Raw genomic sequence first — 24,785 nt, forward strand, 5'->3', positions numbered from 1 at the left:
TGGCGGGTGACTGAAGCTCCCAACTACTCCTTTTTTTCTTTTCTTTTTTTAAATTCTGGGCCAGCTTTAGCTCTGGCTCCAGCTCTGAGGCCTCTGCTGCTGAAAGCAGGTATCTGGTTTGTTTGGCTTCTATAATCAAAACACTGTATCAACTCCAGCTCTGAGATCCCAGCTGGCTGAAAGCAGGTTTCTGGGGTTTTGTTTAGCTTCTATATTTGTAACAATGTTTCAAACTGCAAGCTCAGAGGCCAGCAAGGCAGGCGGGGAACATTGGTTTCCTCCGTCACTGAAGCAAGCAAGCCTCATGTTAACTTCAAGCTGCCTGGCTGCCGGCCGCCATGCTGGCTGGCAGTTAATTTGCATATTGCCCTGATTAGCCAATGGGAAGGGTAGCGGATGTACTGCTAATTACCATGTTTCTCTTTTATTAGATAGGATAACACTGCACAAGCACAAAGCATTGCATTCCAGTCCAAGTGCAGCCACTAACTTACCCTTTGACTTGGAGAAAGTCACTACCTCTCTGGACCTTAACTTTCTTATCTGCAAAATCTGGCTATTCATCAGAGTCAGCGGGGGTGTTTTCTAAAATGAAAACTTCCTAGGTCACACCTCAAACCTGCTGAGTCAGCATCTCAGAGAGGAGGACGAGAAACCCATCTTTAATCAGCTGCTGGGCAAGTCCTACGGACCTAGGTGCTCCAGCTCCTTCCAACCCTGACATCCATGAAGTCTTCTCTACCCTCAAGTTATCCTGAGCACTTGCTTCTGGATACAAATAACACATTGCTTTTCTTTACAGAATAAGAAAAGTTCAGTGAAGGTGGCCACAGCTTTATCACTTGCCTAATGGGTTTAATTCCATTCACTGTAAGACTATGCCACCCTCTGCTTTTCAGTGAAGACTAATGAAAAGCTATTACTCATTGAATAGTTAAACTGGCAGAGCAGATTTGCACCAGAAATTATGATACATCCATACACAGATCTATAGGACCCTTTACAATATATTCTAATTACTTGCATTTTTCTCTAATATTCCATACCCACACTTCAAATACCCAAACTTGTTTCTTGAACGTGCTACATTTTGCAAATGTCCATGACTGCTTGTGCCAATGCCTCTGGCCAGGATGTTCTTGTCTGCCTTCTCTGGCTAGCAAAATTCAATTCAGTCTTCAGGACCCAATTTAAATCTTCCTTCTGTGGAACCCTCCCTGAACTACACATCACTGTCCTGCCTGCCACACACAAACCTCCCCTATTCTCTAGCAGAAAGTTTTATTCTAAGAGCCTCCAAAACTTGACACACACCATATAAAAAGCAGCTTGTATGCTGCTGCCTGTGAGTTCCTTGAAGCAGAGATTGAGTGTATGCATCTTTATTCCTGAAGTGCATATCAAATCCTCAGTAAACAAAACTCACTTGTCATATAAAATCATGGCATCGTTTTGTGCCTCCTGTCCATCATACTGGCCCTTCTTGGCAGCAAGCTGAGACTGGAAGTTATCTGCTGCCAACCAGAACTGCAAGACATTCACTGCATCTTCTTTTTCCATGTACTAGGAAGGAAAAACACAAAAGAGGAAAATGAGACTATAAACAGATTTCACTTACCATCCCTAATTTATAAGCCCTAACTATTAATATATAGGATATAATTAACAAAACAAAACCAACAAAAACCCTAACAGGTCCACTTGTTCCGTAATGCCAGTCAGCAATGTACAGTCATTTGAGACAGAAAAGTTTAAAAAAAACCTAACAAAAACACAACTAGTACACAGCTGGATGCAATGTTAGTGAACTGGAGTAAAAATTACAGTAAAGGTGCATCAGTGGTTCCTCACTGGCAAACATGCGAAGAGTAAAGTAACCAGACCAAATCTTTTATACCTGATCATTTCTGTAACTCCATGCAGCCATATTAACCTGAATAAATGCTGACTTAGCCCCGGCCGGTGGTGCTCAATGGACAGAGCATTCATTGGCCCTTGCACCAGAGGGTCACAAATACAATTCCCGGTCAGGGAATCCACCTGGTGACAGGTTCGATCCCTGGCCCACGAGGGTGGGGTGGGGGGTGGGGGCACAACCAATTGATGTGTTTCTCTGAAATGGATGTTGCTCTCCCTCCTTCTCTCTCTCCCTGTCTCTCTCCCTATCCCCTCCTTTCCACTCTCTCTAAAAATCAATGGATAAAATATCCTCAGGTGAGGAATAACAACAACAACAAAAAAGCTCACTTAAACTGTGGCAAACAGAGGGAGTGGAAAATAAATCATTCTTGTGAAGAAATAGAATAGGTGCAAGTGTATATTTCAGTTACTGCTTCGTGAGACTGGGGATCCTCTTATCTCTACTTAATAGTCATGTACTGTGCAACAAAAGATTTCATTTTCTGAAGCCTACAAATACAATTACACTAAAATGTATGCCTCAAAGACATTAATATACTCACTGCTTTTTGCAAATGCTTTCCTGGGCAATTCTATGAAGTGGCTAAAGCAAAGGTAATGACAGTAAGAAAAAATTTATGACTTTTCTTTCTTCTGAAGTCTGATCTGAAAATATTTGCACACTGGGATCAAGTATCAAACTCTGTGATTTTAAAACAACTCCAAATAATTTAAAATATACATTCTCTTAATTCGATTTTTCCAAATTAGAGTTATTTTACATTGCATTTTCATGGTCTCTCTTTAATCTGACTAATATGTCATTAAAGTTCTCTTGCCACCACATACACCTTAAAACAATTACACAATTATTTAAATCCAGCTATGTTATTTTCTATATACAGGGCCCCAGCATTACAGTTTAGAGGTTGAAATGCTCTAACAGAGTATGAGAGGAAACGCAGACTTTACCTCAGAGAAATAAAAGAGGGCTGACTCACAGAAGAGAATGTCAGCCAGGTAAACAGTTCCGCTGGTCAGCACTTCAATCTGGTATTTACAGAAATGGTGACTCCGCAGAAACTCACTAAAGTGCCTGCACATGGACAAAAAGGGACACTTTGAGGGAACGACCAAGGGAAAGAACTTAATAGGGAAAAATACACTCTTTCCACATTGTGCCTGTTTTATCTTAAGAGCCTAGGTCAACACTACCTCCCTTCCCATGGTGCTGTTCCTGAGTCCCCCACTTCTGACGGACTCTGTAGCTCCCCTCTGATACTTAACACACGTGACAAATATACAGTAACAAAAGTTACAGTAACAAAAGAACATGCCCTCTTTCTCCTATTAGGCTGTAACTTCCTTGTACAAAGTACCATTTTCACAAATGCTAAATGAATATGTAGGTTCTTTTTAAGGGTATGAAGCAGTAATTAATAAAAAGAAAAAAAACCTTTGGAGGCAGTTTCAACAAATCTATATGGATTTAGTATTACGGCATACATTAAGCTTAAAGCATGCACTAACAAATTAGAATATCCATCTAAAGACATGCATTGTTTAAATAAACAAACCAATTCTAATAGTCACAATCACCCCCAAATGACTTTAGAATTAAAAACAAATTATTTTAACTTAGGAGGTATTAACATTAAAAATGAAATTGGTTTTATTTTTATATTTATTTTTTTGACCAATGTCATGCCAATAAATTTAATAAAATAAAAATGTTAAAATAAAACAGAATATAAAAATAAACAAGAATACAAGAATATTCCATTAGCCTAAATACCTAATTGTGGCAAACTAATACTCTACATTGCATTTCCAAGTTAACTTGTTAGTCATTTACATGTAAAACAAAATACATTTTTACAAGGAGTGTCTTTAATTCTGTTCCTGATTTTAAGGGAATCCTCACAGTCTTTTTATACCAATTGTATCAATAACAACAAATCAGTGAAGGAAAATTGTTTTATTTTTAATCGAGTTCACAATGTACTTGTTTAAAAAGTCAATTAAAGTATGCTTATAAGATCCTGTAAACATTCAAAATACGTAAATCCTCAAAGATAGTTTGTTTTTAGTTGTGTGAAGCCCATTCCAACACTAAACCCAAATTCTCAAGAATGCAAAATGTGAAAGTACGACATCAACTTACTCTTGCTCCATTGCACTAAAGACTACGGACTGTGCCAGAACAAAACAGTTGGGGTCCACCTGCCCATCTTCCCCACAAATCTTTGCTGTAAAACAAATGGTAAATAATTCAATTTCTATTAAATCCAAATGCACACATTTGTGAATCAAAGTAGGAAGTGAGTGTAAAGGCATATAAATTAGGTTTTATATGAAACTAAGAGAAAACACAGGTGAATAGCTGATCTTGAGGTAGAGGTCTTTCTAAGCATATACTAGTACATATGCAAAAGCAGAAACCAAGATTTAACATAAGCTTAATTCTATACATTAAAACACCCCCCCAAAAAAATTAAAAGGCAAATTAGGGGGTAAATTTGCAGCATGTTTAACAGGTTCTTCTCTGTATAACAGTATCACTCATATATCAAGACTTTTTTTTACAAAATTAATAAAAAACATCTCAAAAGGAAAACTGAGCAAAAGACATGAAAAGACAATTCGCAAAGAACAAATATAACAGGGCCAATATGGAAAGATATGGATGCACACTAGTAATTAAATATAGTTACAGATTAAAGCAGGGGTGGGCAAAATTTTTGACTCGAGGGCCACAATGGGTTCTTAAACTGGACCGGAAAGGCCGGAACAAAAGCATGGATGGAGTGTTTGTGTGAACTAATATAAATTCAAAGTAAACATCATTACATAAAAGGGTATGGTCTTTTTTTTTTTTAGTTTTATTCATTTCAAATGGGCCGGATCCGGCCCGCAGGCCATAGTTTGCCCACGGCTGGATTAAAGTAAGAAGGCACTCCAACTCTTGTCTAGGAAACAGGCACAAAAGTGTTTTAACAATCCATATGTTTAGTTGCTTACATACATATGTTTTAGCAAAGGCATGCGAAAAGGAACACCAGTGCTAGTGGGAATATAAACTGGTGTGTATTTCTGGAAGGCCATTTGACAATTTCTAGTATAAGCTTTAAAAATGAACATACCCTTCCAATCAGCAATTTCATTTTTAGAACTGTAACACAAAATTATGGATTTGTGGAAAGATTTATCTACAAAAAAAGTTTATTAATAAACAAATGGGACTACATCAAACTAAAAAGTTTTTACACAGTAAAGGAAACCACCAACAAAATAAAAAGACAACCCACTGAGTGGGAGAACATACCATATTCACCAATGATACTTCTGATAAGGGGTTAATATCCACAGTTTATAAAGAACTTATAAAACTCAAAACCAAAAACCAAACAATCCAATTAAAAATGGGCAAATGACTGGAATACAGTGGGGCCTTGACTTAGGAGTGTCCCAACTAATGAGTTTTTTGCTAATGAGTTTTTTGAGATACCAGCTGTCTCTCGGCCGATTTTTTGCATTGAGTTGACAGAGTAATTTGAGTTAACGAGCTCGGTCTCAGAATGAATTAAACTCATAAGTCAAGGCCCCACTGTACACTTCTCCAAAGAGGATATACAGAGAACCAAGATGGTGAGCAGGTAAATGCCAGTACTTGCATCTTCAGACAACCACATTGAAATTACAACTAAAATACAGAAAAACCATCATTCAAAACTGCCTGAAAGCTGGCTGAATGGAAGTCCTACAATGTGAGAGGTAAAGATGGAAGTGCATAGAGACTGGAAGGAGGGGTGGAGGCACGGAAGCAGCTGGGCCAACACCCACGTGTGGCATGTTTTTAATCAGAGGGATATCACCGCTGTGGAGGCCTCCTGTGAGAAGCAAGAGGTCCCAGCCCCACACCAGACCTCCAGCCCAGGGTTCTAGAGCTGGGAAGAGAAGTCCCCATAATTCTGGTTGTAAAATCCAGCAAGGATTGTGGCTGAGTAACATGGAGGCTGCTGGAGATCTAGGCAGTTCCTCTTAAAGGCTCATACACGATCTTACACTGTCCTGCTTGCTTTGAGCTTCATCGCCAGGTGCCAGCATTGGGGGAACCAGGGAAATATAGGGAGGAACTGGATTGTTGGGATGGGAGCAGGAACTCGGGAGTGGCTTTTTTTCAGACAGGGGTGCTCATGGGGGTCATTGTTCCTGTGCTGGCACCTCCCTCGTCACAGAGCTGACTGGCAGCCATATCTGAGTTCCCATCAGCATGGCCACGCTGTTTTGTTCTGCCCTGATTCCCTGAGACCCTGCCACATCCAACTTGCAGCCCCACCCAAACTGTCTGCAGCTTCCATATGAATGGCCTGTCCTGGCTCAGGCTTCAGACTTTTCTAAAATCTCTTAAACAAGCAGCAGCTGGCATCAGCATGCCCAAGACCCAGCACTAGCACCAGCCTGCCTTGCTTCACAGCTGGGCCTCACCCAGGCACTTCCAAACCCAATGCAAGTAGCAGCCACCTGCAGATCGCTGGGTAGCTCTTGCAAGGTAGCCCCAGGCAGTGGTTGATTTTGCACCTCCCAGCAGGCCCTAGAGCCAGTGAACCCAGTGGACAGCTTCAGACCATAGCAGACTGCAACTCTACACATCCACAGCAACACACTCACAGGGCAGACTCAGTGAACACCAAAGCCCCACTGAAGCAAGTCCTGCTCCAAAGGGTTGTCTGCTGCACAGCAGCTCTCCCACTGTAGTTGCAGCTGGTCCTCACAGCCAATTGGCAAGGAGGTCAATTCCTCCCAGTGACACCAACAGCAATCAAGGATCAACTACAACAAGACTGTGCACACAGCCCACACAGGGGCACACCTAGAGTGCCTAGCTCAGGTGACTAGAGAGGCTATACCACTGGGCCCTACAGGACACCTATTGCACAAGGCCACTCTACTAATTCCAGGAGATACAGCTGCTGATCTAATATGTAGAAACAAACATGGGGAATCAGCCAAAACGTGGAGACAAAGAAATATGTCACAAATGAAAGAACGGAAGAAATCTCCAGAAAGAGAAATAAATGAAATGGAAGCAAGCAAAATACTGGATACAGAGATCAAAACAATGGTTTTAAGGTTGCTCAAGGATCTTAATGAGAGCTTCAAGGGACTTAGTGAGAGAATAAAAGACATGAATGAAAAAGGACCAGTGAGAAAGTAAGCTTACACCAACTGAAATAAAGAATAATTTACAGGGATTAAACAGTAGAGCAGAGGATTCTGAGAATCAAATCAACTATTTGGAATATGAGGAAGTAAAAACACCCAACCAGAAGAACAAAAAGAAAAAAGAATCCAAAAATATAAAGATAGTGGAAGAAGCCTCTGGGACAACTTCAAGTGTACCAACTTTCACATTATGGGGGTACCAGAAAGAGAAGAAAGAGAGCAAGATATTAAAAACCTATTTGAAGAAATACTGAGCCTGGCCGGCGTGGCTCAGTAGTTGAGCATCGACCTATGAACCAGGAGTTCACGGTTCGATTCCCAGTCAGGGCACATGTTCAGGCTGCGGACTCGATTCCCAATGTGAGGTGTGCAGGAGGCAGTTGATCGATGATTCTCGCTCATCACTGATGTTTCTATCTCTCTCCCTCCCTCTCTGAAATCAATATATTAAAAAAAAAATGCCGGGACCGGTTTGGCTCAGTGGATAGAGCGTCGGCCTGCAGACTGAAAGGTCCCAGGTTCGATTCCGGTCAAGGGCATGTGCCTGGGTTGCGGGCATGTCCCCAGTGGGAGATGTGCAGGAGGCAGCTGATCGATGTTTCTCTCTCATCGATGTTTCTAACTCTCTATCTCTCTACCTTCCTCTCTGTAAAAAATCAATAAAATATATTTAAAAAAAATTTAAAAAAAAAGTGAGAGATTAAAAAAATAAAAAAAGAATGAATGACAGAAAACTTTCCCTACCTGGTGAAAGAAATAGACTTACAAGTTCAGAAAGCCCAGAGAGTTCCAAACAAGAGGAACCCAAAGAGGCCTACATCAAGACACATTACAATGAAAAAGCCAAGGGTTAAAGACCGAGAGAATCTTAAAAGCAGCAAGAGAAAAGCAGTTCAGTTACCTACAAGGGAGCACCCACACTACTGTCAGCTGATTTCCAACAGAAACTTTGCAGGCCAGAAAGGAGTGGCAAGAAATATTCAAAGTGATGAAAAGCAAAGACCAAAGACCTACAACCAAGATTTCTCTACCCAGCAAAGCTATTATTTAGAATTGAAGGTCAGATAAAGAGCTTCACAGACAAGAAAAAGCTAAAAGAGTTTATCATCACCAAAAGAGTATTACATGAAATGTTTAAGAGCAAGAAGAGCAAGAAGAGGAAGAGGAAGAAATATGAACAATAAAATGGCAATAAATACATATCTATCAACAATTGAATCTAAAAGTCAAAATAAACAAACAAGGAACCTAATGAACAAAATAAATGGATGAATGAAACAGAACCAGAGGCATGGAAACATGGAACAGATTAATGAATCTCCAAGGGTAGAAGGGTGGGGAGAGAATAACCAAAGAGCTTATATGCATAAACGCATTACCCAAGGACACAGACAATAGGGTGGTGAAGGACTGGGATGGGACAGGAACCAGGTGGAGAGAGACGCTGGGGGGAAAAATGGGGACATCTATAATACCTTAAACAATAAAGATTAAAAAAAGAAAGAGGATACACAAATGACCAATAGACATATGAAAAGATACTCAATGTCACTAATCATCAGAGAAATGCAAATTAAAACAATGAGATATCACCTCCCATTGGGCAGAATGCTTTCATCAATAAATCAACAAAAACAAGTGTTGGTGAAGATGTGGAGAAAAGGGAACACTTGTGCACTGTTGGGAATGCCAACTGGTGTACCCAAAGTAAACACGGTGTGGAGATAACTCAAAAAATTAAACACGGAACTGCCTATGACACAGCAATTCTACTTCTGGGAATATATCCGAAGAAATCCAAAACACTAATTTGAAAGATTATATGCAACCCTTTGTTTACTGCATCATTATTTACAATAGCCAAGTTCGGGAAGCAGCCCAAGTGTCTAGCAGTGAATGAATGGGTAAAAGCTGTGGTATATTTACACAATGGAACACTAATTGTCTGTTAAAAAAAAGAAATCTTACTCTTTGTGACAGGATGGATGGACCTGGAGAGCATTATGCTAAGTGAAATAAGCCAGTCAGAGAAAGCCAAGTACCATATGATTTCACTCAAATGTGGAATCTAATGAACAAAATAAACTGATGGACAAAACAGAAACAGACTCATAGACAGAGAAAAGACTGACAGCTGTCAGAGGGGAGAGGGTTGCAGGGCTGGCTGAAAAACATGAAGGTATTAAGAAAAAAAAGCTAAAAAAACACAACCCTCATAGACACAGACAACAGCATAGTGATTACCAGAGGGAAAGGAGGATGGGGGAGGCAGAAGAGGGCATTGGGCAGATAAAGGGTGATGAAGGATACTTGACTTGGCTGGTGAACACATAATACAAAATGCAGATGTGTTGTAGAATTGTGCACCTGAAACCTATATAATTTTACTAACCAATGTCACCCCAACAAATTCAATAAAAAGTTTATCAAAATGTTATTCAACTGAAATTTAAAAACATAAAATATGCTATCATTAGGAACTGCCTAAATAAACTGTGGCACATCAATAACCTGATTAGCTATTTTTTTAAAAATATACTTTATTGATTTTTTACAGAGAAGAAGGGAGAGGGATAAAGTTAGAAACATCGATGAGAGAGAAACATCGATCAGCTGCCTCCTGCACACCTCCTACTGGGGATGTGCTCACAACCAAGGTACATGCCCTTGACCGGAATTGAACGTGGGACCCTTCAGTCCGCAGGCCGACGCTCTATCCACTGAGCCAAACCGGTTAGGGCTGATTAGCTAACTATTAAACATGGCTAAAAAAACTCATACAACCATGATGGCTGGTTTCACTTTAAGTTCATGACCTCAGTGGGGCCTTAATGAAACCAACGATTGTACTACAGTTTCCTGGTCCGTTTACTCTCATATTCTCCTAGCCCAGTGGTTGGCAAACTCATTAGTCAACAGAGTCAAATATCAACAGTACAACGATTGAAATTTCTAAGAGCCAAATTTTTTAAACTTAAACTATATAGGTAGGTACATTGTTATTAACTTAATTAAGGTCCTCCTAAGGCTTAGGAATAGCCACACTCAAGGGGCCAAAGAGCCGCATGTGGCTCGCGAGCCGCAGTTTGCCGACCACGGTCCTAGACAATACAGGGCACATCTTACCCTCTCTCCTGGAATGTCTTAACACCTCTTCCCCTATTCTCTTTGTTGATGACTTTGCTTCCTACTTCACTAAGAAAACAGAAGCAATCAGAAAATTATTTCTATTACTTCTCACCACATCTATCAACCAACCTGCACCTCTACCCATTTGTCCTGTTACTACAGACATACTGTCCTCACTCCTATCTGAGTAACTCTTTGAGCACTGGACCTCATCCTCTTTTGCTTTTTCAAGACTTCTTTCCTACAGCAACTGTCCCCCTTTTCTCTTACATCAAAATTTTCTTCGTTATTGCCTTATTCTCACCAGCGATATATATAGTCTACACTTGTTTGTATGCTATCATACATCTTATACTCCTCATATATAATAAAGAGCTAATATGCAAATGGTCATCACACTGTAACAGCTCAGACACTCAACACGGGAGAGAGGAATGGGGACAGTCAAGCTGCGGCCCAGGAGAGGAACAAGCCGCCCGCCCATAGTTTCCTGCAGCTGCAGCCGGCCCAGGTGAAGCCAGCCCGGGTCCTGGGTGCCTGCGGCCAGCCAGAGGGAGGGAAGCTTGGGTCCCGGGTGCCTGTGACTGGCCAGAGGAGGGAATCCTGGGTCCCAGGTGTGGGGCAAGGAAGAGGAGTTAGGAGCGATTAGGGCAGCAGGGGAGCAGTTAGGGGCAATCAGGCCGGTAGGGGAGCAATTAGGGGCAATCAGACAGGCAGGCAGAGGTGGTTAGGGGCGAGCAGGCGAGCAGGCAGGCAGGCAGGCAGGCAGGCAAGTGGTTAGGAGCCAGTGGTCCTGGATTGCAAGAGGCAGTTGGACATCCCCCGAGGGGTCCTGGATTAGAGTGGGTGCAGGCCAAGCTATGGGACCGCCCCCGCCCCACGAATTTTGTGCACCGGGCCTCTAGTATGTTTATAACACGTCACCTTAAAAATAAAAAACAAAAACCATTGTTCCTTGGCTTAACATCCCCTTTCAGCTCATCTTTAAAGCAAAATGCCTCATAAGAGTTGCCCATCTTTGCTGTCTTCATTCTTCCTTCCATTCTTTCTTAAGATCCTCCAATTAAGTTTTTGCCCCCAAAGGTCCACTCTAATTAAGCTGACCAGGGGCCCAGTTGCCCATAGGGTTGCCAAATCCATTCCATTCCCACTATTCATCTTACTTAACCTATCAGCATGATTTAATACCTTTGATCACTCCCTTTTTCCCAGGAACATTTTTCACTTGACTTCCAGGAAAAACTTCTCTCTTGATACTAATGGCTAGTCACTTTGCTAGTTCTTCTTCATCTCACAGACTCTAAATGTTACGCCTGTCCCAGAATTGGGTCCTTAGACCTCTTGTCTTCACTCATTACACTCAGTACGATGGTAATCCAGTTTCATGACTCTGAACCCATTTATGCTGATATTTTCAAACATAAATCTCCACAACCTGGACCTCTCTCATGAACTCCTAATGCTGATGTCCAACTGCCATTTGGATGTCTAAAACCCAAACTCCTGATTTTCCCCACATCTTATAAATGGCAACTCCACTCTCCCAGGTACTCAGTGATGCTTGATTCGTTCTTTCCTCTCACACCACTCACTTCCAAACTAATAGCAAATTCTGTCAGCTGTACCTTCAAAGTTTTTTTAAAATTCTACAACTTGCCTGGCTAGTGTTGCTCAGTGGTTAGAGTGTCAGCCTGTGCACTGAAAGGTTGGGGGTTCAATTATCGATCAAAAACACGTACCTGGGTTGCGGGTTCACTACCCACTCCCACTCCTTCCCATTGAAGCTTGTGCGGGAGGCAACCAGTCGTGTCTCTCCCTTTCCCCTCCACTCTCTGAAAAGCAATGGAAAAAATATCTTCAGGTGAAAATAACAAAATAATAAAAATATTTGACAACTTCAAGGATTTGTGGAAAACGGAAGAGGCTGTGGTAGTATAGTTTTGGTGTTATTCTGAATCCCCACATAAAGACAGAGTAATTAGATAGCAACATCAAAAACCCACTGTTAACATTTACAATAAAATTAGGCTGGTGCAACACAGAATAATAATAGCTAAAGTGGGGACTTCTTCAAATGATAACTTAAAATACAGCTATATTAAAATATTCCACCTGAAACAGGAGACAAATAATTAGGACAGGATACAGAAGAATGAATTTCAAAAAGTAAAAGTGACTGCTCTATAAAGATATATATGTAAGTAACATCTAAAAATGCATAACAGACACTGGATGGAAACTTTCTCAGATCCCTTGATCCTCCAGAAGATTTTCCCCCTCATGGGATTACATCATTAATTTGATAAAGTTTAAGAGAAGGAAAATTAGAATTGCAATGACATTTCATTTCAAATGTTTTACTTGGCTCAAAACTCCTTCCTTTTCTCCCTATCCCAGCCTGGTTATCAACTGGTACAAACAACCAATCCCTTAAACAGTCAAATTCTAATCAGGTAAGACACCCCAGTTGTATTATTAGAAAAAGTCAGTCTAGGGAAGTCTGGAAGATGGGAGCAACAAATTCCTACATAAAAATAGACAAAGGAACTACACAGAAAAACCAAAATGCCATGACAACTCTGCAATAAAACTGGGTGGAAAATCCCAAAATATAAGCAGATAAGGACAGATCACCAAGAGTCATTAAGACCTGTGTTAGAGGAATCTGTGTGGGAGAAAGAAAGGGAAAACAATGCGGGCATTTGATGGACCCCAAAATAGCCAAAAGTTGTTTACTAGAAAGGATGGCAGGCCAAGTAAGAGCCACAGCTGCGACTGGAGGACATGTTGCTGTCTTCAAAAATGAGTGAGTGCAAAGGACCTACAGTAAAGACTGAAAGAGCCTCACACTGGGAAGAATCTGCTAGGAACAGAATAACATGCTCTATTTCATAAATCACAAGTACAACTTTTGGTAATAAAAATACAAAACTTGGCCCTGACCGGTTTGGCTCAGTGGATAGAGCGTTGGCCTGTGGACTGAAGGGTCCTGGGTTCAATTCCGGTCAAGGGCATGCACCTTGTTGCAGGCATATCCCAGTAGGGGGTGTGCAGGAGGCAGCTGATCAATGTTTCTCTCTCATTGATGTTTCTAACTCTCTGTCCCTCTCCCTTCCTCTCTGTAAAAAATCAATAAAATAAAAAAAATATACAAAACTTACTACTAGGACTTGATGGGAATATATTTGTTCAACGAATAAATGAACCACTTTTGTCTGTGATTACAAGTACATCTAAGCCTTGCTGATGCAACACAGTAAGGCTTCCAAACTTTTTTTTTTACTATGGTTTACAGAGCAACATATTTATGTGGCTCAGTACACACACACACACACACACACACACACACACACATAATGGAAATAATTTCCTGAAATGATGTTCCTTTAGCCATACTATAATGAAGGATTTTGATTTTTCTATTCTAGTATTTTTTTTTTGGCAATGGGATGAGGACATAGAGATTGATCGCAATACACAGTTTGAAAAACACTGCCAAGAACCATACTACTTAACATGTGAGGGTCTGGTTTCAAATCCCGCTGCCATGTCTGAGCTCTACTAAGTTAGGAAAACTACTTACCCTCTATGCTTCAGTTTCCTCATTTATAAAACAACTAGAAGCCCAGTGCACAAATTCGTGCAAGGGTTGGGTCTGGCTGGCTCACCCCGATTGGGGCCAATTGGGCCAGGCCAGCTGTGGGGAGGAACCACAGGCAGTTGGCCAGCCGGCCCCTCCCCCCTGGTCAAACTCCCGATTGAACTCCAAGTCAAGGGGACAACTTGCATATTAGGCTTTTATTATATAGGACAACTATATTTATGCTGCAAGATTCCTTTTTTAAAAAAAATACATCTTTATTGATTTTAGAAAAGGGAGAGGGAGAGAGAGATAGAAACATCACTGATGAGAGAGAATCATTGATTGGCAGTCTCCTGCACACCCCCTACTGGGAATCAAGTTGGCAACCCTGGCATGTGCCCTGGATAGGAATCGAACCCGGGACCCTTCAGTCCGCAGGCCAATACTCTATCCACTGAGCCAAACCGGCTAGGGCTGCAAGAGTCTTTAGAAGAGTAAATGAGTTTATCTGTGAGAAGTACCTAGAATATTGTCTGGGACACAATAAATACTCAATAAATGTGTGATATTATTGTTCTTGCTGTTGTTATTCAAATCAAAGTCTAAGAATTTGGTCTAACATATGAGAGAAAGTTTGTGAGTGAGCTACAGCCAGATATCTGAAAACAAACTAGGAAGGGTATATTACATTCCATGTTCATAAAAAATTCTCTTAATCAAAAACCAAAAACAGGCAACATTTTTTTTGGCCGTAACTTTAAGCACTGCTTACCTATGATATCATTTCTCATTGCTTCTGTAATAGGTATTGGTTTAGCAGCATCTGGAGATATATATTTGGTAAAAGTATTCACTGCATCTTGTTCTATACCTGTAAGGGAAGAAGGGAAAACTTCAAAAACCAAAACGCAACTTGAACAATAATGGACTATATTCATGAACAGTAGGGCTTAGGTTTGCTGTGAGCCCAAGCATACATGCATGTACGCATGCACGTGTACACACACACACACGCACCTATGATCCAAGAGGTCATGGGTCTTCTCTCGGTCAGGGCACATGCCTTAGTTGCGGGTTTGATCCAAAGAGAAGTATGTGTATATGCATACATATATATTACAAATATAAGCATATATACTAGTAAAAGTATATTTAGGACAAAACAAGCCTCATCATATTATCACTTTTTCACTATTTGGTTTGTGGAACACAGGAATTATATGTGAATTCCCTACTCCTCATCTAAGCGAACAAGCTCCTCAATAGCAATGATGCATGCATGTTCTCTTTCCAGGTCTCTTCAAAGTCTGAGCCTGAAGGATTTGCACAGCAATATAACAGCAGGAGCTCAAAAATTATTTCTAAATGTACATTTAAAATATTTTACAAATGATTTAATATTCATGAATATTACATTCATTTGACCTTTAAAACCCTTTAATGTTAAAACAATGAATCTCAAACTTCATATTCTCAGGACTTTGCTATCTTAAAAATTATTGAGGACCCTAATGAGCTTTTGTTTGTGTTTTATGTCTAGATATTAAAATCCACTGGTCTTTTACTCATAATTTTGTAACATCATATATTTCCAAATATTTTGGAAAATATTGGTTTACTGGCTTATGCAGATTTCTCAAATATTGAAACATTGCATCATATAGGGTAGAAAAGAAATCACATCATTAGCATCACCAATGATCTTGCTGGAACACTCTTCAAAGCTGTCAAAGCACACAGCGGTGAATACAAACTTTCCAAAATTCTAATTTTCACTTAAAAAGCTTTAATTTTTACCATTGGGCAACAAATACTGTCAGTTGTTCTTCTTGAATAACAAGTTTACTCCATTCATTCCCAAGTCTGAATAACTGTTGTTTGACAATAGTCATTCTTACAAGTAAAAATTGTATTAAATTAAAAAGCAGCTACTTTAACTCACAAAAACAACTAACTACACGTGTTTTACCTTACCACAAGTGTATGCTTCAGTATGCACAAGTGCTTCTGCATATTTCCCACATCACACATATTAAACAGGGTTTAGATTTAATAAAATTATCTACTTCTCCGAAGACACCGTGAGTGAAGGTGGCACTCCGTTTTCCTAAGAGTATGTGGCAGCACAGTGACCACTAGTACATGTGGTTCAATGCCAGCAGGTCTTCCCACAGCTGCCTTCCCACCACTATTGCCAATGTTAACAGAGTCAAAAGACAACCTGGCAGGCGTGGCTCAGTGGTTGAGTATTGCCCTATGGACTAGGAGGTCATGGTTCAATTCCTAGTCAGGGCACATGCCTGGGTTGTGGGTTTGATCCCTGAGGAGGAGGGAGGAAGTGCAGGAGGCAGCCAATCAATGATTCTCTATCATCATTGATGTTTCTGTCTGTCTCTCCCTTTCTCTCTGAAATCAATAAAATAATATATATGTAAAAAGAAAACAAATAACATGGCAACCAGTACCAAATTGATAAATAAATAAATTTAAAAAAATATTTTTTTGAAAGACAAATAACAGAATTGTTGTAGAAATCATTTTGATCATATGGATCCCTTGAAAATGTCTCAGGGACCCTCTATAGGTGTGCAACCACACTTTGAGAACCTGTGGGTTAGCAGAATAGCTTATTCCTATTTTTATAGAAAAGAAACTTATATACAAAACATTAAAATTATTTATTTGAGTCAAAAAATGCTGGAGTGAGGAGGGGACCAGAGAGAAGTAAAAGCATAGAGTTTTTGTATGTGATTAAAGTTAAGTTGTTATCAGTTTAAAACAGATTATTACTACCCTGGCTGGTGTGGCTCAGTTGGTTGAGCATCGTCCCATACACCAAAAGGCAGGTTTGATTCCTGGTCAGGGCACATAACCAGGTTGTGGGTTCAATCGTGGTAGGGGGGGTTGTGCAGGAGGCAGATGACTGATGTTGCACTCTCACATTGATGTTTCTCTCTCTCTTGCTCTCTTAAAAATTTCAATAAAACATCTTAAAAAAACAGGAATCACATGATCAACTCAACAGATACAGAAAAAGCATGTGACAAAATGCAATACTCTTTTCATAATTTAAAACTCTCAACACACTAGGACTAGAAGGAAATTACCACAACACAATAAAGGCCATATATAATCTCCCAGCTAACATCATACTCGGTGGTGAGAAACTAAAAGCTTTTCCTCTAAGATTAGGTACAAAGTTTTACATATTTTTAAGCACATTTCTGGGGATTAAATTCATTAAAAGACATTTTGATATCCATAAATAAAATATTTTATTTCAGAAACACAGAACGAGATTTCACTACCCTTTTTCTGGATCCAGAAGTTCTTTGGACTATACTTCATGCAATGGTCAAAAATTTTCCTGAATGTCCAATCTGTGAAATTTCATTTATTTTTGCACCCTTGGTATCTGGTATTACATAATAGGTGCTTAATAAATATTTTTTGAAAGAATAAACTTACCAAAAATATCTATTGAAAGATTAAATTTACCTCATATATTACATTTTTTCTATTTTAAATTATTGGCAACAGTATCTTTTTAAAAATGTTTACTCATTGAATTATTTATTTATTTATATTTCAGAGAGGAAGGGAGAGGAGAAAGAGACAGAAACATCAATGATGAGAGAGAATCAAGTTTAATCATTTTTAATAAAGAATAGAAAATTTCTTTTTTAAAAAAAATGTTTTTATTGATTTCAGAGAGGAAGGGAGAGAGAGATAGAAACATCAATGATGAGAGAGAATCATTGATCAGCTGCTTCCTGCATGCCCCCTACTGGGGATCAAGCCCACAACCCAGGCATGTGACCCTGACTGGAATTAAACCTAGGCCAATGCTCTATCCACTGAGCCAAACCAGTTACGGCTAATTAATGATTTTTACAGAGAGATAAAACATTGATTTGTTGTTCCAATTACTTATGTATTCATTGGTTGATTCTTGTATGTGCCCTGACCAAGTTTTGATCCCACAACCTTGGTGTATCAGGACAGTGCTCTCACCAACTGAGCTACCTGGCCAGGGTCTATTAGCAGCATCTTTATGAAAACAAAAACAAAACAAAACAAAAAAACCTGAGGTCAGGAATTTTTTTGTAGTCAGACGGAAGATGTCTTATGATAAAGACAACTTCAAGTAGAGAAGATAAGTAAGGAAATGAAGCTCCAGCACAAGGAGCATGCAAGCGTATTCCAAACGACCGTACATTAGTCAGCCAAAGAAGTGGCTATTAAGGAGAATGTGTATTAGCAAAATACAAAATCAATACATTTCTGAAAAGTCAACTCAGCTCAGAAGAAATTATTTTGTTAACCTCTCCTACAATGAATGAATATCCTAAAACGTAGCATCTATTTAAAGGAAGTATAAAACATCAGTATATCCTAAAGAAGTTACTCAAATGAAACTACACTGCTTTTGAGTTCTTAGTATTGATCTTCAGTTACAAAAACAGTAGGTCATTACAAATCCCTTCACTGATAAAAGAAGTTACAAGGACAAATTCAGAAAACCCAAGGCCAACTGAGTGATATGTGCAAATATAAAAAGGTTTATTCAAGAAAGTGACTTTCACCCTAGCTGGTTTGGCTCAGTGGATAGAGCATTGACCTGCGGACTGAAGGGTCCTGGGTTCAATTCCGGTCAGGGCACATGCCTGGGCTGTGGGCTTGATCCCCAGTAGGGGGCATGCAGGAAGCAGCCAATCAATGAGTCTCTCTCATCATTGATGTTTCTATCTCTCTCTCCCTTCCTCTCTGAAATCAATAAAATATATTTTTTTAAAAAAGAGACTTTCTATTCTTTATTAAAAATGAGAGCTGGAACCAAGAGAAAATTAGGAATTTCTAGGCTCCAGAAAAGGCTTAAGAATAAATATGAGATGTTAATATATGGCCACCTTCTATAGCTCAAGGTTTTAATACAATAAAAATAGGAACCACTAGAGGCAAGCATTAAACCAGCATCTATCTAATGTATTTGATTTCTCAGGTGAAAAATGCAAATCCATATAAAAAAATTATCCTTTGATTTGATTTGAAGTACAAAGTAGCGCAAGATGAAATAAGCACACTCCACTCCATTTCTCCCACAGAATGCAACTAAAAACACTGGAGAAATGTCTATGAGAATCTGAAAACATGAATGGCAGCAGGCAGATGGAAAATGGAAACCAGAACTCGAAGTACCGCCATACTGGAGGCAAGTTTCCCAGTGTCTCCAGTCTGGACTCAAAAGTTAAAGTGGCGCCCAGATGCACCAAGAAAAAGCTCCAGAGCAGCCTTCCGTTTCTGGTCTAAGGAGCAGGAAAGGGGGCTCCTATGGGTAAGGAGAGTGGAGGAAGTCAATCCCTTGGGCTTTTTGGCCCCAAACAATACCAGTGTAGCAATGGAGCCAGTGACAGCAGCCCAGGCAGCTCCCAAAGCTCTCAAAACCTTATTCTTTGACAGAAAAAATTTAGTTCCAAGTAGAAAGAGGAGAATCCCCATTTCTTTTATCCTTTACACACTTGCAGTTTGGCCAAAGAGGCTGACATAGTTGTGAAAATGTGTTGAAGTATAAGGAAACAAAAGCCCTAGCTTTCCAGCCAAACCACCAGGAAGGTGGTGTCCTTAGGAACAACAACAAAAAATGTCAAATAACAGAAAGGAGGGAGTTCATGAAAGCTTAAAAAGTTGTGTGTGATCTCTTGAGCTCACCCCTGAGCTGAGCACACATGAACCTGACTATAATATCGATCATTCTCCAAGGGTTTGAGAACTAAACTATGACCCGTCCACTGGCCAGGACCAAGACTAGAACAACCATCATTCAGAACCACTGGAATACCTTTCAACATTTCATGTAATTGATATGCAAATATTGTACCAACTTTGCATCCCAAGAATAAATCCTACTTGATCATGCTGTATGCATTTCTTAATGTATTGCTGAATTCAGTGTGCTAATATTTTGTTGAAGATATTTGCATCTATGATCAACAGGGACATTGGCCTATAAATTTCTTTCTGTATCTTTTTTCTTTACTGTTGCTCTCGTAAAATAAACTTGGGAGTCTTCCCTCCTATTGAGTTTTTGTAATAGTTTGAGAATAGGTTCTTTGAAAGTTTAGTGAAATTCACTTGTGAAGCCAACTGGTCCAGGACAGCTTTTATTTTATTACTGCTCTACAGATTTTCTGCTTCTTCTTGACTCAGAAGATTGTATGTTTCTGGAACTTTATTCATTTCCTCCAAATTATTCAATTTGTCATCATATTTCCTATTTTTTAATTTGCCACACTTCTAAAATAATTATCACCCATGGATACGTTTTTGAAATTGATTTTCAGAGAGAAAGGAAGAAAGTGGGAGAGAAACAACAATGTGAGAGAGTAGCACCAACCAGCTGCCTCACATACATGACCCAACTGAGAATTGAACCCTTAACTTTTTGGTGTACCAGACGACGCTCCAACCAACCGAGCCACTTGGCCACAGAAAATGATTAACATCATTTTCTTACTAGAGGCCCGGTGCACAAAATTCATGCACTCAGGGGGTTCCCTCAGCCTGGCCTGCACCCTCTCACAGTCCAGGAGCCCCCGGGGGATGTCCGACTGACGAGCTTAGGCCCGCTCCCCATGGGGAGCTAAGCCCATCAGTCAGACATCGTAGTGCTGCCATGGAGGTGGGAGAGGCTCCCGCCACTGCCACTACACTTGCCAGCTGTGAGCCCAGCTCAAGGCTTCTGGCTGAGCGGCGCTCGCCATGTGGGAGCCCACTGACCACCAGGGAGCAGCTCCTGTGTTGAGCATCTACCCTCTGGTGGTCAATGCGCATCATAGCAACTGATTTGGTTGATTTGCATATTAGCTTTTTATTATATAGGCTAATCCTTTGTGTTTCCAAAATATCAGGTGTTACTTCTCTTTCATTTCTGGTATCATTTATTTGAATCCTCTTTTATTCCTTTGATGAGTCTGATGAAAAGTTTATCAATCTTGTTTATCTTTTCAAGGAAACAGCTCTTTGATTTCATTGATATTTTATATCATTTTTGTTAGACTCTAATTTATTTCACTCTGATCTTTATTATTTCCTTTCTTATACTCATTTTGCACTTTGTTGTTTTTTCTGGTTCATTTGGTAAGATTATTTGACTTTTTTTATTTCTGTAATGCTATGAATTTCACTCTTAGAACTGCTTTTGCTGAGGCCCATCAATTTGGGGTTGCAGTGGTTTTATTTTGCTTTGTCTCAAGGTATCTTTTGATTTGTTTCTTGATCTAATTGTTGAGCCATTCATTGTTCAATAACGTTATTTATACTTCATGTGTTTGTGTGTTTTTCAGGTTTTTTTCTTGTAATCTATTTCTAAATTCATACTATTATGGTCAGAGAACATGCTTGATATGATTTTAATCTTAAGTTTAGAAGATTTGTTTTGTGGCCTAATATGTGGTCTATTTTGGAAAAAGTCTCATGTACACTTGCAAAGAATGTATATTCTGCTACTTTGGGGTGGATGCTCTAAAAATGTCAATTAAATACATCTGGCCAAGTAAGTCATTTAAGGGTTTCCTTGATTTTCTGCCTGTAAATGGGGTGTTAAAATCCACTGATGTCAATGGGGTGTTAAAATCTCCTACTATGACTGTATTACTGTTGATCTCTCCCTTTATGTCCAAGACTTGCTTTATATATTTAGGTGCTCATATACTGGGTGCATAAATATTTACAAGTTATATTCTCTTGTTGCATTGCTTACTTTGTCATTATGTAGTGTCCTTGTCTCTTAATATTTCCTTTGTTTTAAAGCCTATTATGTCTGATGTATTTGTACCCCAACTTCTTTTTCCTTTATCATTTATTTGAAATATCTTTTTTCATCCCTTTACTTTCAATCTGTGTGTGTGTGTCTTTTGTTCTGAGGTAGGTCTCCTATAGACAGCACATATATATGGGTATTGTTTTCTTATCCATTCAGCTACTCCACCCATGGTTTTTGATTGAAGCATTTAGGCATTTACATTTAAATTATTGATAAGTGTATATTTGTTGCCATTTTATTCTTTATAACTATGTTCTTTTTTTCACCTTTTTTCTTCTTAAAGTTAAAAGTCCCTTTAACATTTCTTGTAATGCTGGTTTGGTAGTAATGACCTTCTTTCTTTAGTGTTTTCTTCTCTGGGAAGCTCTATTTCTCCTCCAATTTTATTGATTGACTGATTGATGGATTTTAGAGAGGAAACAAGAGGGAGAGATAGATACATCGATGATGAGACTCATTGATTGGCTGCCTCTTGCACGCTCCACACTGGGTATCAAGTCTGCAACTCAGGCATGTGCCCAGACTGGAAATCAAACCAATGAGCTTCTGGTTCATAGATTGACAATCAACTACTGAGCTATGCCAGAGGATATTTTTTCATTGATTTTTAGGGAGAGTAGAAGAAAGAGAGAAACATTGATGTGAGAGAAACACATCGATTGGTTGCCTTCTCCATGAGTCCTGACCAGAGCCGGGGCCAAGGCCGGGAGGAGCCTGCAACCAAGATACATGCCCTTGACCAAATCAAACCAGGGACACTTTGGTCCCCAGGCCTGAGCTCTATCCATTGAGTAAAACCAGCTAGGGCTAACCTTTAACATAATTAAAATGTTGACATTTTAATTATGATATGTCTTAGTGTGGATCTCCTTAGGTTCATCGTGTTTGGAACTCTCTGCTATTCCCAGACATGTGTGTCCTTTTCCTTCGTCAGGTTAGGGAAATTTTCAGTCATTATTTATTCAGATAGATTCTCAATCCCTTGATTTCTCTTCTCATTCTGGTGAGCCTATGATGTGGATATTGTTATGTTTGATGTTGTCCCAAAGGTCCTTACACTAAATTCATTTTTTACATTCTTTTTTCCTTTGGCTCTGATCAGTGTTTTCTGCTTCCTTGTCTTCCTAATCACTGATTCGATCTTCTATTTCATCTAACCTACTGATGATTCCTCCTAGTATGTTTTTCATTTCAGATATTGTTTTCTACATTTCTCACTGGTTTTTCTTTATGGTTTTTATGTCCATTTTTATTCTGTTGAAGTTTCACTAACTTCCTTGAGCATCCTTATAACCACTGTGTTGAAATCTATATTGGTTGACTGCCTGCCTCCATTTCACTTAGTTCTTTTCCTGGAGATTTCTCGTGTTCTTTCATTTGGGGCCTGTTTCTTTCTCTTTCCATCTTGGCTATCTCTGTGTGTTTGTTTTTGCATATTGGGTAGATCTGCTACGTCTTCCAGTCTTGGTAGTGTGGCCTTATCTAGAAGGTGTTCTATGGGACCCAGAGACGCAGTCTTCCTGATCACCCGATATGGCGCTCCAGGATTGTACTTTGTCTAGGTTATGTGGGCCCCCCTGTTGTAATTGAGTCTTGATTACTGCTGGGCTGACCCTACAAAGGGTTGAACCTCAGGCTGGCTTGACTGTGATGGCTTGACCTACCCCAACCACAGTGTATGAGCTGCTGTATGGGTGTGAACCACATGAAGCAGAATTTGATTTGGGGGGGAGGGGAGGGGGCGGGAAGGAGGGGGAGTTTGGTGCCTTTGAGATCTCCCTTTGGATGTGCCTTTTGTGGAGAAAACTGGGTCCTGCTCTGATGTTGTCTGAAGTCCACCACAGGGTGTGTTGGTTCTGGGGCCTCTTGGCAAAGACTCAATGCAGGTCAAAGTCATACACTGCCTGGGACTAGCCCTGAGAAACCTGTTTTGAGCTACAAAGCAATCCAGTTTTGTAGCTACCTCTGCTGGGCCTTGGTGTGTGTGGAAGGGCCAAGCTGTACACCAAATCCTGCTTCCACCTGCAGGTCAGCAAAAGTTTTAAGGCACCCCAAGATCTCTATCTGCTTCTGCCTGCCAGCTGCCTATTTAAAACTCAGTCACTAAAAGAGCCTCTACCAGTACATGAGTTGCATGAGGGAGGTTCTCAATGAGTCACCAGGTAGGGGTGAGCAGTCATCACCAAATTGATTCAGGTTCAAACTCGGTGCCAATGCTAGGTTTGAGGTTACTCTGCAAAAGTCCCAAGATACACAAAGGCCAGATGCCATCCACCACATACCCGCTAACCTTTGTGGTGGGCAGAGTCTCAGGGAGTTGTCAGGGTGAGACCAACAGAGTTTATTATGCTCAAAGATATCAAGATTTGGCCATGTGAAGGTAGGGCTCTGGATGGGTCAGGAAAACAACAGAAAATTGAACCCCACCTTAGAGCAACACAACTCAGTCTGTCTAAGATTCTGTCTGGAGTGCCTCGAGAACTCAAGCTTGCAAGCATGGCCTTGGGAGTCAAAAAGGTAAAGCTAGTAGATCTCCAATGGGGATGGGGGGAGAGCTAATCAGGCTCCTGGAGGGATTGGGGATGGCCCCTCAATCCAGAGTAATATAACTCAGTCTGTGACACCTTGAGTCTGCCCAGACCTCTATACCAGGGGTCCAGGTAGCTAATGCCTCTACAGGACATGAGCTCTGCTTGGTAGGGCAACAGGGAGTTGGGAGAGTGGGGCTATTGCCTTCACCAAGGATAATGCCATATGATGGGGAGTGCTTGACCCAGTAAAGATAGCACCTGTGGTGTGGGAGAGAAACTCAGCACAAGGAACCTGAAGTTGTCTCTTCAGCTTTCTCCTCAGAGCCATACACACAATCTCTCTTCACATGACTCTAGTCCACTCCTAGCCACCTTCCCTATACCTGAGCCCTACATGAGTGCCTGCAAATCAGCGTCTGTGCACTGAACCTTTAAGAAGGCACTGGATTGTAGCCAGCACATTTCACACATCTTCACTCTTCCTACTAGTCTTGATGTGGCTTCTTCTATAAATTCTTGGTTATGAGACTTGTTCAGCTAGTATTCAGTTGGTTATTCATGTTGACTGTTCTATATTTTAGTTGTAACTCCAGTT

General features: G+C 40.2%; 1 protein-coding gene across 4 annotated transcripts in view; it reads right to left on the reverse strand.

The window, feature by feature from the left end:
* AKAP10 (A-kinase anchoring protein 10) overlaps positions 1 to 24,785 on the reverse strand; it is a 104,097-nt gene that overhangs the window by 46,380 nt on the left and 32,932 nt on the right. For all 4 annotated transcript variants that reach the window (XR_013997026.1, XM_081110791.1, XM_081110792.1 and 1 more), the window contains 4 exons: positions 14,610 to 14,708; positions 4,064 to 4,148; positions 2,872 to 2,995; positions 1,427 to 1,563 (listed from right to left, as the gene is read on the reverse strand). Coding sequence is in view for 3 of the 4 variants with exons in the window: in XM_081110791.1 (XP_080966917.1) it covers positions 1,427 to 1,563; positions 2,872 to 2,995; positions 4,064 to 4,148; positions 14,610 to 14,708 (445 nt within the window). In the remaining variant the exon portion in view is untranslated. The remainder of the gene's footprint in view (positions 1 to 1,426; positions 1,564 to 2,871; positions 2,996 to 4,063; positions 4,149 to 14,609; positions 14,709 to 24,785) is intronic.

This window comes from Myotis nattereri, assembly GCF_964212035.1.
Source record: "Myotis nattereri genome assembly, chromosome: 16".
Classification (NCBI taxonomy): Eukaryota; Metazoa; Chordata; class Mammalia; order Chiroptera; family Vespertilionidae; genus Myotis; species Myotis nattereri.